General features: G+C 61.0%; 2 protein-coding genes across 2 annotated transcripts in view; one reads left to right on the forward strand and one right to left on the reverse strand.

Annotated features, from left to right (window-relative positions):
* Window positions 1-16,668, reverse strand: part of LOC140843934 (nuclear envelope pore membrane protein POM 121-like) — a 33,251-nt gene extending 16,583 nt beyond the window's left edge. Inside the window, exon 1 of the mRNA XM_073214472.1 lies at window positions 16,381-16,668. Within this exon, the coding sequence (XP_073070573.1) occupies window positions 16,381-16,442 (62 nt within the window). The 5' untranslated portion in view covers window positions 16,443-16,668. The remainder of the gene's footprint in view (window positions 1-16,380) is intronic.
* Window positions 6,503-10,836, forward strand: LOC140843906 (post-GPI attachment to proteins factor 6-like). Its single transcript, XM_073214325.1, is given in 9 exon segments — window positions 6,503-6,617; window positions 6,620-6,720; window positions 6,922-7,049; window positions 7,265-7,391; window positions 7,457-7,532; window positions 7,625-7,941; window positions 8,291-8,381; window positions 8,744-8,976; window positions 10,522-10,836. Coding segments are annotated over 9 exon segments (1,503 nt in total).
* Window positions 16,669-16,731: the final 63 nt, after the last annotated feature.

Consider the following 16,731-nt stretch of genomic DNA (forward strand, 5'->3'; position numbering starts at 1 on the left):
TTGCCATTTCTGAAGACCAGCATTTGATTCAGGAGACCTAGGATCCGCCCTGAGAACGTGGGGGGCATCAGCCAATCAGCCAGCCCAGCCCACAGAGAGCAGGCAGGGGGGGCAGACCGTCTGCTGAGATGACCATCTTCTGCCCTGGGCTCTCCACAGTCACAGGCCAGTCCCGACCTACACTTCCTCCTACACGGTCCCCACAGGTCTGTGGGTTCTTCCCCTGGAGCACCCCGACTCACCCAGTGACAAAGGGCTACTCCTGCCTCCTGTTTCCGGGCTCCCGCCCCCTGGGGCCAGGCCACCTTGCATCCCCGCGGGGGGCCCTCCCTGTAACCAGAGCCCCTGCGGGATGATGCGCACCCCAGCCTGCGGGGCAGCCGCCGGCGATCCAGGCAGGGGCCTCCTCTCTGCAGGACGGAGGTTGAGCCCCCCATCGCCTCTGCTTCCTGCCGCTGCGCCGCCCACCCAAAGCTGCTGCGCTCTTCTGTTTTCGCAGCGGCCTCACAGGGACCCGCTCCCTGCCTTGCTGGTGGACTTGACACCATCACATTCCGCTCTCTGGGAACAAGGGGCACCGTTAAATAGCAAGGGAACTCCCTCTGCGAAGTGGCCTCCCGGCGGGGATGGTGCTGGGGCCGCCCGCCGCTGCCCTGCCCCTGCGGAGGCGCGGTCCCTCTTCATAGGATGAAGGGGCTTGGCCTGGGACAGGCGAGCGTGGGTATGGGGGCAGAGGGCTCAAGCTGGCACTGTAATGGCAGTGGGCACTGACCGAGGGCGAACAGACCTTGCAGAGGGAGGCAGCTCCCTGGGGACCCGGCCATGCCAGCGCCCTCCCACTGAGGCCGGGGTTCTCGTTTGCGGAGTCAAGAATGAGCTTAGCGGTCAAGGTAGGAGAGCCGGGAAGACTTTTATTGAGAGAGACGGTGAGAGGACAGACAGAGCTCCCGGCTCGGGAGAGCTGGGGGGCGGGGGGTGGGGGCGCACAGGAGAGCCGGGGGTGCTAAGTTGTCTAGGGGGTTTACAGGCGGTTGAGAGACAAAGAGCTGGCGATGCAGACCCACCAAATGGTCTCTACATGTTTATTTTTACGGAGACACTAGGTTTCTTATGAGGTTTCCAGACTATTTTGCAGTTTGCATAAGAAATTTACTGCTTTGATCCTTTCTTAGAATAGCAGTTTCTTGGTTTGGGAGCACATCAATCGAGGCTGCTTGTCTTGCTTTCAAGGTGAGCTGAGTTATTGTGGGTTTGTTAAATAGTAAATTAAGAATCTTACTTCTTAACTTCTTATCTTTAAGATGGAATCCTTCCTGCCCTTCATTATGTTGTTTACGGCTGGGCCTACCTGTTATATTAATTGCCCAGGTTATATGTTCCTTGATTAGGGGCTGGAGGAGGAAAAGCAGCATCTGGGTAAAGTTAAAGATAAACTGGGCTTTTTAGCCGCTAAAGTAAATTTTACAATAGCCTCATTTAATTGATACAAACAATACATGGGCTATGCTGAGGTATTTTCTTTTCTGGGAGATGTTCAAACATTGCAGGCTGTTACTCCTGCCTTTTTACTTTTAACTAATCTTCACTGAAGAATGCTTATATTCCTAGTTTAATATTTTACTTTAGAGAATTAATGTGACTCTGTCTTTGCTTAATTGTTTAATACGGAGTTTTGGCAGGGGTCTTCTCCCAGAGGCCCTCACCCTGCTCTGACTACACCCACGGTCCCCGTCTCACCACCAAGGGAGCAGACGGCCTCTTCTTACCTTGGGTGGGCTCCACGTGCCTGACGGGGCTTCGAGCATTAGGTGGGAAGCGTTTTCTAAGTTCTTCAGAGAAAAAGGGCAGGAAGGAAATGCACCAAGACCTCTAATGACTGGATCACTCTTTCCAAGTGTCTCACCTTCCCTTCCAACTACTCATCACCCCCCAACTACGCCCAGGCCCAGCCAATCAGCTAGGGCCACGGCCATCACCCCCCAAACCGCCCTGGAAACCCATAAAACCTTTGTTCTGGGGAAAACGCGCTCTCTTTCTCTGGCATCTTGCCACTGCTTTGGTGTAGATGAGAGATTGAGCTGGAGCTAGCTCGAATAAAGGCTCTCTGCTTTTGCATCGGTGTCGGCTCCTTGGTGGTCTTCTGGGATTCGTGAATTTGGCCACAACAGTTGTTTTTCTGTATAGTTGGGGGGAATAAGGGGAATACACAATGTGCATATGCAGGCGCCTCTACCCAAGGCTCTCCTGTTGCTGGGCCTCAGGTTTCCACCTTCAAAATGAGAATGCCAAGGTATGTCCTGGGTTTCTTTGCATTGCTACTGCTCTGTTATTTAGCAGAGGTTCCCAGACTCCAGTCCAGGGCTGTCTGTCCATCCACCAAGTTCACTAACCCCCAGACAAGCAAGGGGGATCCGTGGGAGGGCAGAGCTGGGACAGGACCCACAGCCTCCTCCTACCCGGTGGTCAGCTTGGGGCACAGGAACCTCACACTGGGGCAGGAGGTGGGTGTTGGATGGTACAGGTCCCAGCATGGCTCTAAGTCAGCACAGGGCACTCAAGTACCGAACTGACCTCTGTCCCTTGACCGCTTGCATCTCGCACTTACATCCTTACGTGGAAGGCGTGCGATCTGTTTGCCATCTGTCCCGGTGTAAAGGGTGAGCGTGCCGGGTTTCCCCTTGTACAGGAGGGGCCTTTCCATCTTCCCCTAAGTGTGCGCTCTACACACACTCGTCCCGGTGGGAAGCTCTGCGCGCGTTCCGCCCCCTCGGACCTCCGGCGCCTGCCGACCCCCGCCCCGCCGGCCTGCCTCGGTCCCCCGGCCCCCGCGTCCTGCCGACCGCCCCCTACCGCGCGGCCGCACGTCCGTCCGCGGCCTCCCCCCGGCCGATCTCCTCCCCGGGCCCCCGCCGGGGCGCGCGGTCCCTCCGGCCCGGCTCCAGCGGGGCGGCGCCTCGCGGCGGGAGTGCCCGGGGCGCGGGGCGGGTAGCGCCAGGCCGAGCGCGGAGCCAAGGGCCGCGCCGGGACCCGGGCCGGGGCCGCCGCTGCTGCTCGCGTGGCCCCCGCCCGCCGCAGGCGACAGCGGCGAGAGCGGTGAGCGCGGCCCGGGCGCCCTCCCGGGGACTGCGACTCACCCGGGGCCCCTGCGCGCTCACCGGCGCCGGGCTGGGGCGCAGGGCGGACCTCGTGAGAGCTCGCGTCGAGGCGGCCGGGGAGTAGCGGACGCCGGCGCCCCCTCCTCTGCGCCCAGGGCCGGGTTCCGCCGTCGGGACCCTCGGCACGTGCCCTCCCTTCTCTACTCAGCGCGTTCACGTCGGTCACGGCCATCACGCGCCCTTCCTTGGAGGTGGAGAGGCCCACGGGGGTCCTTGGGGACTCCAGTGGGGCTCCGGATGCCAGGCCAGCCGGGATGAAGGATTAGGCGGTGGCATTCCAGGGCGCCCAGCTGTTCTGGGAGAGGGGCAGAGTGGGGAGCAAGCGGCCAGAGCGGGGCTCCGGTGGGCGTCCTCTCCCCGCCCCCAGTGGCTGCCCCTGCCCCAGTGCAGTCACTTCCAGCAGCTGGCCTCGCTCCGGGGGCCTGGGCTCCAGGCGGCCCTGAGGGGCCGTTGGGCCACCCGGTTCCGAGTAAATGGCGTTGGGCACTCTCTGCGCGCCCTTGCATTTCTGCTCGCTGAGAGGCCCCACCCAGGACCGAGGCCCGTCGAGGGGGCTAGACCGGAGCTGCTGCCCCTCAGCCTGACTGGGGGTGTTGGGGGACCGCCCCTGACTCCTGTGGGAGGGCCATGAGGCTGGTGCGCCCCTGGGGTGGGCAGGAGGCCCTCCAGTAGAGTCTAGGCCTGCTGCCTCCACTTGGGGCTCCCAGCCCCCACCCCTTCTCTAAGATCGTGCTCCCCTCCAGCTCCTATTTCCTTGAGGGCCATGCCTCTAATTTCAGCGCTTGGTGCCGCCTGAAATAAAAGGGAGCTTCCCCCGAGACCAGCTCCTGATTAAATTGCTCCCTTGGATACCACCACCCTCATCTTCTTTCTCACCACCCCGGGGGCAGGGCTGAGTGAGGGGTCACTGGGGGGAGGCTAGGGAGCTGGAAAACCTGGGCGATCTCTCACCTCCCAGGCTTGTTGAGGGGGCAGGTGCCTGCTTTAGTTTGGAGGGGGCAGGACCGAATGCCCTTTCTCAGGTTCCCAGGATGGGCTCAGGGACTTTCCTTTCTCTTCTCACCTGTGTCCTTAGAAGTGGCTTGTGGGGCCAGGCTGGGGTGCACACAGCTGGCACTTCCTGGTACCAGAGATGTGCCTACCACATCCGGCCCAGACTAGTGTGTTAATGGCCTGGTGTGTTCACCAGGGTTACCCTGTGGGCAGGGAGGTGAGACTGCAGCCCACAGTGGGGGATGCTGGAGGGGCTGTGTTGGTCTTGGGAGTGGGGGACCAGTTGGTCTTAGGGGCGCCCCTGAGCAGGTGTTTTCTCTCTGGTGCACCTGCTGAAATTTCACAGCTTGGTTCCAGGTGTGCGCGGGCTGGTACTTCAGGGCCATGGACGTCAGAAGGCCTTGCCCCTCTCAGGTCAGGGGGCTGGGTGCCAGCTGGCTGGCTGTTTCGCTAAGGCCCCCTACTTCTCAGGAGGGAATGGGGGAGGCGGCCCTGCCTCAGCAACAAGCATTTTTCGTTTTTTTTGGTCCCTGTCATCATGTTATCCCAGGGGCTGCAGCAGCCTTAGTTCAGCACTGAGGCCACACCTGGTGGGTCGGACCTGGTAGCCAGCGGACACCTGGAATGCTGCCCAGCACCCCCATGCGTGGCTCTAGTGGAGCTCAGACTGGCTTTGCGAGTGGGTTGTCTTTTCTCAGCGTGTGTCCGTGGGAGGTTCAGGAGGTTGGCAGGAGAGCCAGCTATTCTCCTGGCTCCCTTACCTGCTCACGTGGAGGGGCACCAGCCTTAGCGATGGCGTGGTATGAGCTTCCAGTCTTCCTGTGGGCAGAGAGGCACCCAGCTTGGAGGAAAGTGAGGCCATAGCCTGCTGTGTTCCGTGCATTTCTTCTGGAAGCACTTTAACACCCATTAACCTTGGAGGGAGGGTCACCACCTTGGATAACTCATCAGGAGGCTGGGACGCAGAGAGGGTAATTGGTATCCACAGTCATGGGCACGAGGCTGAGCTGGCACAGGGGCTGGGCTCCCTCCATGCAGCCAGCCCCTGGGCCTAGTCAGCCACCCGGTGGGGGGGGGGACCGAGAGCTGTTCAGTGGGCACCCTCACCCACCCGTGTCGCACGGCATGGGCACGTGTGCCAGGGGAGGTTATGCCCTGGTTCGTGGACACTCCCAGGAGGGGTCTAATCCAGGATGGGGCCTCAGGCCTCTGTGAAGACCCCAGAGCTGGTTGGAAAGGCTGCCGTGATGGGGGGTGAGCAGAGTGACAGCTTTGGGAGGTGTAGGGCTGGGGGGCCAGAGAGGCACTGAAGGACCCGTTCACGCAGGAGCCCCACGCTGGGGCCACGGGCAGTTTGTCCACCCTGGGCCCCTGCACGTGCCCACCAGAGCATGGGTGGCCTGCCCTCCAGCCTGAGGTCCCTCCCCCCGGGATCTCTGCCTGCCACCTCCCTGGGCGAGAGGGCTTAGGCTCCAGTCCAGCTGTGCCCCAAGCTGTCGTGGGCCTGAGCAGGTGGTCAGCCTCTAGATCTGAGGCCCCTGGCTTCTCAGGGGGGCCAAGAGCATGGAACACAACCCTCAGCTGGGAGCCTCCGAGGAGGAGGGGCTGTCTTGGTGTCCGGCACCCAGAGCAGAGGTGAGGAGGGGTGGGGCTCCCCATCACCTCCTGTGTCCGTCAGCCTCCATCTCTGGGCCCTGAGCGCCTCAGGGCTGCAGTGTGAGGGAGACCCTGAGTAGCGTGCCGGAGAGGCTGGTTCCCACCGAGGTCTGAGGCATTTGGGGACACCTATGCTGGGGTGCTGCTGTGATAAGGCCCGAGGTGGGCTGTGGGCAATCTGGACAGAGGTGGCAGGGAGTGGGCATGGGGTGTGAGCCTGTGACGAGATGGAAGTGGGGGTAGAGGGACTTGGAAAGGTGACGGAAGCAGTGTTTCGTGTGCAGAAATTGAGCAGGAATGTGAGTCCCCAGGGAAAACTTGAGTCCCGGGCCCTGCCAGGCCAGACACAACTGCCAGGGGCTGGAGGCGGCAGCGGCCTGGCCGATGTCCCAGGGCTGCAGACCCACCCAGCATGGCTCCTTGCGCTTTCTCTCTGGGGCCAGGGCAGTGCCCCCCTGGCTAACAGCACCTTCTCCCCGCAGATGTCAGGCTGGTGTCCGGGCAGTTCCCGCAGTCCCCGCAGAAGCTGTCTTTCTACAGCTGGTATGGCGGCGCCAGGCTCTTCCAATTCCGCGTGCCCCCAGGCACCATGCTGCTGCGCTGCCTGTGCCACGTGTCACGGGGAGGCAGCCCCACGTGTGCCAACGTGGCGATCACCGTGTAGGTGCCCACCCTCGCCGACCCAAGGCCCACATCTGATGCCTGCCCTGCTCTCCCTGCTCCACGTATTCCGCTACGCCGCCCCTCCGGTCATCAGCCCCCTGGGCACCAGCTTCCCCGACAATACCTCTGTGCAGCCGCCCTTCCTCGTCAAGATGCCGAGAGCAACGCCTCTGTGACCATCTCCCACCCTGCACCCGGGGACGGGTTTGTGGCTGCCCACCTGCCCCCTTCATCCCACAAGATTGAGGTGAAGGTGAGGCGGGGTGCCGCCCACGTAGAAGGGGCAGGACCCCTCGGTGCAGGAATGTCTGTCCTTGGCAGTTACGTCCTCAGCGCAGGCCTTGCTCTAGGCTGCCCTGCCCAGTCCTGCCCACGCCAGCCGCCCCCCTGGGCTCTCTGCCCAACTCCCCCACACGTGTACATTCTTTTCCCCCACCACTCATTCTTTCCCTAGGGCTTTGCTCCCACCTGTGCCTACGTCTGCCAGCCGGACATGCTGGTCGTGAGGGTGGTGGAGGTCTCCATTCTGGAGCCAGATGTGCCCCTTCTGCAGACCCTCCTCTCCCGACCCAGCTGCCTCAAGTGAGTGGGAGCCCTTGGGGGAGGCCCAGCGTCTGGCTTGGTGGAGTGGGTGGGCCTGGTGTTTGTTGTCCCTGGGCTGGTAGGATAGCCAGGGGCCTGGGCCTCAGGGTTGTGCTGGGCAGTGGGGCCTCTTTGGCCACCACCCTGAGTGCAAACCACGCGGGAAGGTTGGTGGAAGCTGCAGAAGCTAAACCAGGCCATACCCTTGGCCACAGAACCTTCATCCCTGAGTACACCCAGGAGTTGCGTCTGGACCTAAAGGGCTGTGTGTCCAACGGGAGCCTGGGCTGCCCCGTGCACCTCACCATGGGCTCAGCCACCCTGCTCAGCAACTTCCAGAAGGTACTGGCCTGTCCCGGCCCCACTGGGACCTGCCACCTGCTGCTACCCTCGCTGCCCTGGGGCAGGTGGATGCAAGTGACAGCCAAGAGCTTGGGGGTGCCCGGGTGTCCGTGGCATTCAGCATCGTGGCTGCCCTCACAGGTGGGTTGTGCAGGGAGGGCAGGCCGGGATGTCTTGCCCCCTGCACTTGACCCCCACGCCTCCCTCCGGCTGAGCCTTGGTGCTCCCGTCAGCCTGCAGGCCAAAGACCATGACGTCGCGGCACCTTCAGAGCAGCCAGAGCCAGAGCCGCAACGCCTCCGCTGGCCTGCTGCCCCTGAGCCTCGTCCACCAAGACCCAGGCAGGAGCCACGGGCTGGGCAGTGGCTCCTTCTTCCAAACGAGGTATCCCGTCGTGCGGGAAGACGTGGATGTGGTGTCTGCGCGGTTCCGGCCCCTGGACAGTGTCTCCGTGTGGGTACGGTCGGGCATGCCCTCAGTGATGCGGCTGTACCTCGACACAGGCATGGACGGTGGGGGCTCCCTCACCCTCTCCCTGCAGGCCAATGAGGTAGCTCCCTGTGACCTGGCTCAGCCGGGGCACAGGCCTTCCCGCCAGTTTTGGCATGGAAGTGGGGTCAGGGGGCCCTTCAGGAAACAAAGGGTCCCCAGCCAGCTTGGACCCGGAAAGGGGCTCTGTCTGAGGAAGGGGAGGCCTACTCCCCATGGTAGCAGGGGCCCAGGGCCGTGCCTGCGGGTGCTGCTGGCGGCTGTGTGTCTGTAGACCAGGAACCCTGGGCCGGTGCACGCCACAGAGAAGGGCACTGCATGCCAGACTGAGTGGGAGCTTCGGGCGATGTTGGTCCTGCCCGCCTGGTGGCCGACCTGGGCTCGGGCTGACCCTGCGCGGCCCCTGCCAGACCGCACTTGCCAACAGCACCCTGGTAGAGGTCTGCGTGAACGCCGCCGGCCCCTTCCTCAGCCTCACCACCTCGCTCAACTGCACCACAGGTATGGCGCGCGGCCCTGGGATTCACACGTGACCTCAATATTCGGAAATGTCTCCTCCAATCCCTGCAGGGGAGCTGATGCATGTATCTGGGTAACAAGGGCAACGAGGCTGCCAGGAGGACATGACCCCAGGCCTGGTCCTGGGTCTGGGCTGAGGACTGGCCCGGGGGATTTAGGGATTGCAGGGGTCCAGGGCTGTTTGCACCACAGGGTTTCTGCTGCTCTGAGAACCCGCCCCGTCTGCAGGAGGGAAACCGCAGAAGGGGAGGGTGGGGAGGACCTGCCTACCCGGTTGTTCAAGCAGGGCCCTGAGAAGCACCCCAGGTCCTGGCCTCTCCTTCCCCGGTTCCTCTTGGGAACAGATCTCCACCTGATCAGGCTGCCGCCTCGCCTGGACCAATGCAACAGCCCCCCCAGCCGGCTCCTGCACATTTGTCACATCTTCCTGAGATGCAACCAGACCTCACCAGCCGGCCGCAAACTGGAGCGCAAAATAGAGCTCACATTCCTGCCCACCGCCCACAGGGCCCCAGCCCTCACCCTGTGCCCGGCCGCCCTGTCCAGGTGGCCAGCGCTCTTCCCTGCCTCAGAGCCTGTGTGCCGGCCTCGCCCTCCGACGGCCTCTGAGTGGGGGCCACCCTGGCCGAGACGCGGTCTCCCCTTTCCCGCCCGCATGCCCAGCTGTCCCACTCCGTCTCCCCGCCTCCTGACCGGGCTCAGCAGACCCCCCGAGGGACCGCATCCCGGCCTCCTGACCCCACAGGAGACCCAGGGCACCATGAATGGCCAACCCCCCCGCCACCATGGGAGCCACCCTGCCTCAAGCCCTCCCTGCCCAAGTCACAGTGCGCCAACGGGTGCCTTCTCCTCTCTAGCCTGTCTGCAGGGAGGAAACCGAGTCAGCCTGGCACGGGGAAGAATGTAGCCCGTGCTGTTGCGCCAGCCCTGGTGCCTCTCTGGGTCTATTTTCTTGACTGCGAAATGGGGATAAGAATCGATCCCGCCCAGAGGCCTGAGACAATCCAAGGTGATCTTTGTGAAGCACCCGGACGCTGCGGTCACACTGCGGAGGCTCAGGGCTGCGGGGTACTTTGTTTCATCCACTGCCATGTCCTCACACCCAGCTACTGTCATGGGACCTGCTGCCCGTGTCTGGTGTAACCACATGTGCTATTCCACCTGCCTGGCCCTAATTTCCTGGTCCAGACAATAGGGTGACCGGGTCTCTCGCACAGCAGCAAACACAAAGACACACTTGATGGGTAGGAAACACCCCAAAGGGGAGGACTGGGTACTTAGTGGCTCTGTGTGCAAAGCCACTTCTGTCCCCTACAAATCAACTGCGAGCCACATTTGTAGTTTAAATTTCTTTAGCAGCCACATGACAAAAAGTCAAAAGAAACAGGTGAACTTAATTTTCCTATGGCATTTTACTTAACCTAACATACCTAAAATATCTTTTTGACAGGTAGTCAAGAGGACATTATGAAAGCGACATTTTTCACGTTAAGTCTTCAAAGCCTGGCATGCCGGTTCTACTGCCAGCACATGTGTGCGTTCTAAGCACCCCTCGTGTGGCGGACGCTTACCGAAAGGACAGCCCAGTTCTGGTGAACCTGTGGTCTCTGGAGCACGTTGCTGGGAGCCCACGATGGCTACAGCGCGTCAGGTCTGCATGATAAAGCCGACAGAAGCTTGGGGCATCTGCTGGCCCCGTGCAGAGTCTGGCACCGAGGCAGGCCTCCTAATGGCCGTTCCTTGGCTCCCTGCCACTCTCCCGTGGGACCCACATGGGCTGGCCAGACACCGAGCCCAAGGCCAGGGCTTGTCTATGGGTCCCTGACTGCCTGACGGCCCACAGGCCACGGGGGAACACCCACGGGCACTTGGCTTGCTCCCTGGCCACCCCTCCCTGCAGGCTACCTCGTTCCTGACCTGCCACTCTGGGGAACAGATCACGCCCCAGAGACCACGGAGAGGCTACAAGCCCACCATCAGCCCCTTTCCCAGGTCCCTTCCTGTTCCCTGCTGGTCACAGCCAATGTGCTCTGTCTGTGTGTGGAGACGGGAAGCGGCAGGCATGGGGCGCATCTGGGGGGGACAGCCCTTCCTCCCTGGCCAGCGCCCCCTTGTCTTCCAGGCCCGAGTCAACCCCAACGCTCTGGCCCTTGATCGCGGCTACGGTTGTTCCCTTTCCGGGTTAATTCTGTCTCAGTGGGTGTGCATGAAGGAGAAGGGGAGGCTTCAGCCTCGGAATGCCTGGAACGCGCAGGAGCGCACACCTTTCCGGGGAGCAGGCGGAAGGGGCCTGGCCTGGCCTCCTTCGGCCACGGTCTTCCTCTTCTGGGTCCCGCCGACCTCCGGGACTGGAGCTCGAGCAGCTCCTGGGGACCCCCGGACCTGGGGGGAGCCTCACCTCTTGGTGTTGGGTGGCCCCCAGCCTCCACCTCTTTAAACACTGACTGGCTGAGCAGGTCTGTTTGTCCCTCCCACACAGCTGTCCCGTCCTCGACACAAAGGCACACACAATACGAGCTCAGGAAACGACTTCATAGGAACTACTAAACATTAAGAGCACCCACGAGGCGTCCGTCTCCCACGCAGCCCTTCCGTGTGCTCACATCTTCTAGCCCCAGGAGAAAGGCACATTCACAGCCATTGGGGCACTCTGCTTAGTCTATGAGTCTATAAACTTTTGGACAATAAGGATTTACTCACTTTTGGGGAGGCCCTTTGGTAGCCCTTAATTTCAGGCCTTGGACAGGCTTGGGGCTCAACAAATAGATATCAAATTGAGAAGTCTGATAGCATGTCAACAGTTCCTCTCTCCCCATTGTCCAAATGAAGATAACTGAGGATCAGAGGGGTTAAGAAACCTGCCTAACGTCACACAGCTGGGAAGTGGGAGGGGGGGTGCCAGGATTTGAACAGGCTCCAGAGCCACCTCCTCACAAGAGGGGCCACCAATACCAAGCCACAAAGTGACATCGGGAAAACGGGAGGAAGCGCAAGGTGCTCACCACCCAGGGGAGACAGAGAGATTGATACCCTGTTGACATCTTTAAACAAACCCATCTACCATTGACCCCAGAGGTTGGGTAACAGTCAGGGGTGGCAACTGAGGGCTGAGTCATTCTCCTAAGATGCTACTATGTGGGAGCCCAGCCCAGAAGGGGAGCACACCTTTAGGGGCACGGAGGGAACACCTTCTGTGGGCCACACCCCACCCCGTGCCTGACCCACGCTCCTGCTTTGATTCTCGTAACAACCTGTGAGGTCAGTACTGTTACTGCTCCCAGCGCTTATGAGCACACTGAGCCTGGGGGCGGGGGAACCTGCCTGGGGCCATAGGGTTAGTAAGCATCTGCGCAGGTGACTGCTGTACCCCAGCTGGTCTTTAGATTGTCAATCATTGCGGAATAAATCTTCACCCCCAGCCCCAGCTCCTTGTCATCTCACCAGCTCTATTACAGGCCCCAGGGACAGGCCCTTCTTTATTACCCCAGAGACAGTCATTGTCCATGCTATATAAAACATCTACTCAATTTAACACCTATTTATTGAATCTCAAACAGACATGAGGCTGGAATTAAGGGCTACAGAAAGGTCCCCCAACAGATAAGTAAGTCCTTACTGTCCAACGGTTTATAACCTAACAGGCAAGACAAAGAAAAGCACCCTGTTAACTATAATTACAAGGATGCAGACCGCCTGTGTCAGGGTGTCCATCCACTCCGCCACATCCAGGCCTCATATCCTGACTTAATTGTGAAAATACAGCTCAGTCCAATAAATTGCAGGAAAAGAGCAAAAAGGAAACAAAGAGAACGCATGGTAAACAGGAAATGCAAAATTATACGGCAGGCATAGGTCCAACCACACCAGCCATTATATTAAACGTGAACGAGTTAAACTCTCCTCCTGAAAGATTCTCACGTGAAAATACAAGAGCAAAAGCCAGTTTGGTGCCATTTTATGAGGCGCACTCCGGGAACGAAGCGGAACGGGAAGGCTCAGAATAAAAGAACAGAGTGCAACGTTCTGAAAAGGAAAAGCGAGGTGCATGTGGCTCCGAGACAAGGTGGAGCAACGCGGTCAGTGTAAATGCGTGGTTCGCACTCTTAGCTGCACATAAAAAACTGAAGGCTGGGCCCTGCCCCAGAGATTGTGACTGGACTGGTCTGCGATAGGGCCTGGACACTGCTTTCAAAGTCCCTCAGATGATTCTAACATGCAGCCGGGGCTGGGGACGACGGCACAAGCCCAGCAGCGTGTCCCGGGGCTGCGGGGACCAGACAGGAAGGAAGTCTTGTGAGCAAACAGTTCAAGGGAGCACCCAATACACACCAGATTGATCAGCCAGGTGACTGATACTCTCTCTACTGAAACCTTCTGTGGTGATCAGACAGTGAATTCCTCCACGCCCAGCTAATAATCCTGGAGAAGCACAGTCTAAACTGAGAAGATTGCTGCTGCAGTGACTCTGGCTGTTTCACGGCCCAATCTGCGTCTGCCCAGGGAAGGCCATCCCGCTCCGGGCCCACGCTTCTGGGCGCTCATCGTTCCAGCTGCTTCCCGTAACACCAGGGCATGTCTTGAAGGACTATGCTTTGCAAGGTTCAAACAGGGCTCAAGGCAATCTTGGCACCCTAGAGCGTGAGGAGGTCACTCAGGTTCGAGACCAGCAGACAAGGAGTACCAGCCTCTATTAACTAAGCACCTGCTACACACCTGACGCTTCACACGCCTCATCTCCAGTCCTCTCCACCACCTCACACTCCTCCAAGTCACAGAGTCAAAACGGACCTTCCACCACTGTTTGCTGAGCACCTACTTTGTGCTAGGCAGCATTCTATGGGGACAGGAGCAATCTCACAGCATACAAAGTCCCTGCCTTTAGGGAGCTGACACTCCAGCAATGAGGGGTAGGGAAGAGGCCTCCCTGTTCTGGAGGCACAAACTCTGAATTCTCCTGCAACCTTTAACTGGAACCAAGAAGTGACCAAGCCCAGGACAGAAAAGCGAAAGCCGCAAGCGCCACGGGTCTGAAACCTGAGCCCAGCTACTGGGAGCAAAGAATTCTGCATGTACCAGTGTTCCTGCAGCCATGCAGCCTTGCGAGGGCAGAGGGCCAGGGGGAGCTGCCAGCCAGCGAACAGCTCAGGGTGTGTTTATCTTAAAGACCCAGCAAACCCCTCTGCCCAGGAAACGATGGGCCAGGGGGCCTGCTGGGACACCCTGCCCGCTGGCTCCTGGCACAGAACACCGAGGTGAGAGAAGCCGAGGGTCCCTGGGTGGGTTACTCAAAATCTGAGCCTCACCTGGACGAGAGAGGGGATGCAGTATTACCTAAGCAAGATAACATGATCACAATCTAGGGCAGCTTTTCGGGACTCAATCTCAGATCCCCTTGTATGTCCACACCTTTCCTGGCCCCCCACTTCCTGAGATTTTCTATTCGTGTCTTCCCGCCTGGGACCTTCCTGCTTCTCCTCCGTTCCTTCTCCCCAGGCCTCAGGCACCTTGGCCTCCTGAGGCTACTCCCCACTCCCAGCTCACCAAGACACAGGAGCCCAGGACAGAGGACTCGGGGCTTCCCTCCAGGCTCCTGCCCATGCCGTTCCCGCTGCCAGCTCTCCCCGTCCATCCATCCCAGCCCTCAGGTGCCTACAACTGGGCACCTGGTGACCTAGCTCCAGCACGCAAGGAAGCGCGAAACAGACTCTTACCACCGAGACAGCTGATGGACCCCAGTTGCCATATTTGCTTCTAATATTGTTTAAAAGGAAATACAATGCTATCATTCATGATTCCTTAGCCCCTCCCGCTGGGACAGCAGAATTTTGAAGCTGCAGGTTTCTTCCTAAATCTACATTTTCAACACCTATCTGTGTCTGCATCCCGAAACATCTAACAGAATTGCTTCGTCTGAATGTTTTTTTAAATGTACACAAACGTACTCTTTGTACCCCTCCCCAACGCGCTCTGCTCCCTGACGCCCTTCCAGCTTCAGGCCTGTGGATGCACACCCCCACTCTGCGCCCTCTCCTCACCCATCCCAGGCCCGCTTGGATGCCCCTCCTCCAGGAGCCCAGCCGCCTCCCCCAGAGGGTGGGTGCCCCGGGCAAGAGTGTAGAGAGGGGTGGAATTGGGGTAGGACTCCAGTCCCTGAGTCCCCAGCGCTGAAAAAGATAACTGCTTCCTTCCCAACCCCTACTGGGGAGGCCGAGACGTCCGGGCTCCTCAGGGTTCATTATAACTTTCTGTTACGTCCAAGCCCGGGCCTTGGGGGACTAGACACAGGGCAAGGCGTGGCCCATCTCCTGCTGTGTGCGTGTGTCCACGTGGGAAGCACTGGAGGGGCCGAGTCTTGGTACCTGGAGAGCAGAACAGCCCTCCGTGGCTGGCACGGAGTATGCGGTTGTTCAATGCCGAGAGAACAGCCCAGGGACTGGACGGGACCCCAGCTGAGTTTGAGAGCCAGCTGGACCCGGCCACAGAGGAGCAGCGGGCACGGCCCTGCCCAGTCTCTGCGGTTGTGGAAGATGAGGGAAGCTGTCGGGCGGGGGGACCTTGGAGGAGAGGAGAAAACATGCCTCTGAACTTGAACAGCCCAAAGGGGAGATGGGGGCGGTGGGATCACAGGGCTGAGGAGTTTCTGCAGGGCTGGAACTCATGGTAACAGAGCCTGCACACGCCCCCCACTCAGTTTCCCCAGGCCCACCTGCACCTGTCCCACAGGTCTGCCTGGGCTGGGCCACAGAGTGGGGTGAAAGCCCTGGCTAGAGTCTTTTTCTCGCCCTAATCTGGGGCCTGGGGAATTGGGGTTAGGGAGTGAGAGGGTGGGCTCATGAACAGGGCACCTCGGGTGGGTCCTCCCACACAGGTGGGCTATGCAACTCGGGGAGTCTCCCTCCTGAATGAAGCCCTTTGTTGGGAGAAGCCTGGTAGAGCTCTCCAAGTGGGGAACCCCCACCTCACATTCCCTAGACCAGGGAAGAGGCAGGGACCTAAGTTCCACCCTCACCATCAACCTCAGCATCTCCAGGAGGCTCCCCTAAACCGGTTATTAAATGAATCCATGAGGCTTATATCAGAACGGACGTGGGCTGCCTTCTCAACGCAAACACATCAAGACTTGTCATTCCCTTCCCAGGCCTCCCTGGGAACCTGTTGTTCAGAGATGTTGCCAGTTTCGGGGCTGGGGCTGGGGGTGGAGTAGGGCACGCCCCTGAGAAACCATGCAGCTGGGAGGAGGCCCCGGTGTAGACCCCAGCGTGGCTGCCCTGGGGGCGGGGGGGCCGGGGCGCCTCAGCATGTGCCCCCCCACCCCCCCCACCGGCTCCTCTCGGCGAGGCTCTGGAGCAGAGGGTGGCAGGTGCCGGGAAGCGCTGTGGCAGGTGGCACCCGCCACTCCCATCTCGCCCCTCCCTAACTGGGAGCACCCGCGCGCTAAGAAGGGCTGGTAAGCGCCCTGCCCCCGTGCGCCCCTAGACAATGCTTCCTGGGTTCCCCGCGGCGCCCCCGCCCAAGGTGTAGCGTCCTCTAGGCACACCACTCCGCACCCCGGCCGTGCCTCCCGGTCCAGGAGGGCCCCCGGCGCAAGGGCGACGCCAGGACACGGAGTTGTCCTGCACCTCCACCTCGGTCCCCGCCGTCCGGGCGCCCAAGTCAGTGCCGCCCCTCGCCAGACACCTAGAACTCTGTGGTGCCAGATACCGTGCTTCCCCCGGGCACCCCCGGCCCATCCCAGTCCCCCTCCGACGGTGCTTGCCAGCTGAAGGGCGGCCCTCCGGCCCCGTGTTCCCGCGCGTCGCGCACCCCTGTCTGGCTCAGTCCCCGGACGCCTGGGCTTCCCAGGCCCGTGCCTCCCGGGCGCCCGGCAGCCCGCGCGGCCCGGCCGTCCCTCCACGCGCGCGGAGGTGCTTCCCCGCCGGGCCGCCCCGCAGCGCGCGGGATTCCCGAGGGCGTCCCGAGCGCGGCGGGCGGCGCCCCTTACCTCCGGGTCTGCACCTTGGGGCTGTATTTGCCTTTGTTTCTCTTCCTGAAGAGCGAGTTCATCGTGGCGCGCGGCGGGGGCGGAGCACCGAGGGCGAGCGGCGAGCGCAGGCGAGCGGGCGGCGGCGACGGCCGGCCGAGTGCGGCGCGGCGGCGGCGCCGGGAAACTACTCGCGGGGGGCGGGGCGCGCGCCGGCCGCGGGCCCCCGGGTCGCTCCCGGGGAAGGTGGCGCTCACCTCCCCGGGGCGGGGCCTCCAGGGCCGCTGGGCGGGGCCAGCGTCCAGGCGGGACCCCGCCCCTCCCCGTGGCCCGCCGGCCGGGCCGGGGCGCGCAGCGAGTCCCTCCGCAGCT

The sequence above is a fragment of the Manis javanica genome, chromosome 10, assembly GCF_040802235.1.
Source record: "Manis javanica isolate MJ-LG chromosome 10, MJ_LKY, whole genome shotgun sequence".
Classification (NCBI taxonomy): domain Eukaryota; kingdom Metazoa; phylum Chordata; class Mammalia; order Pholidota; family Manidae; genus Manis; species Manis javanica.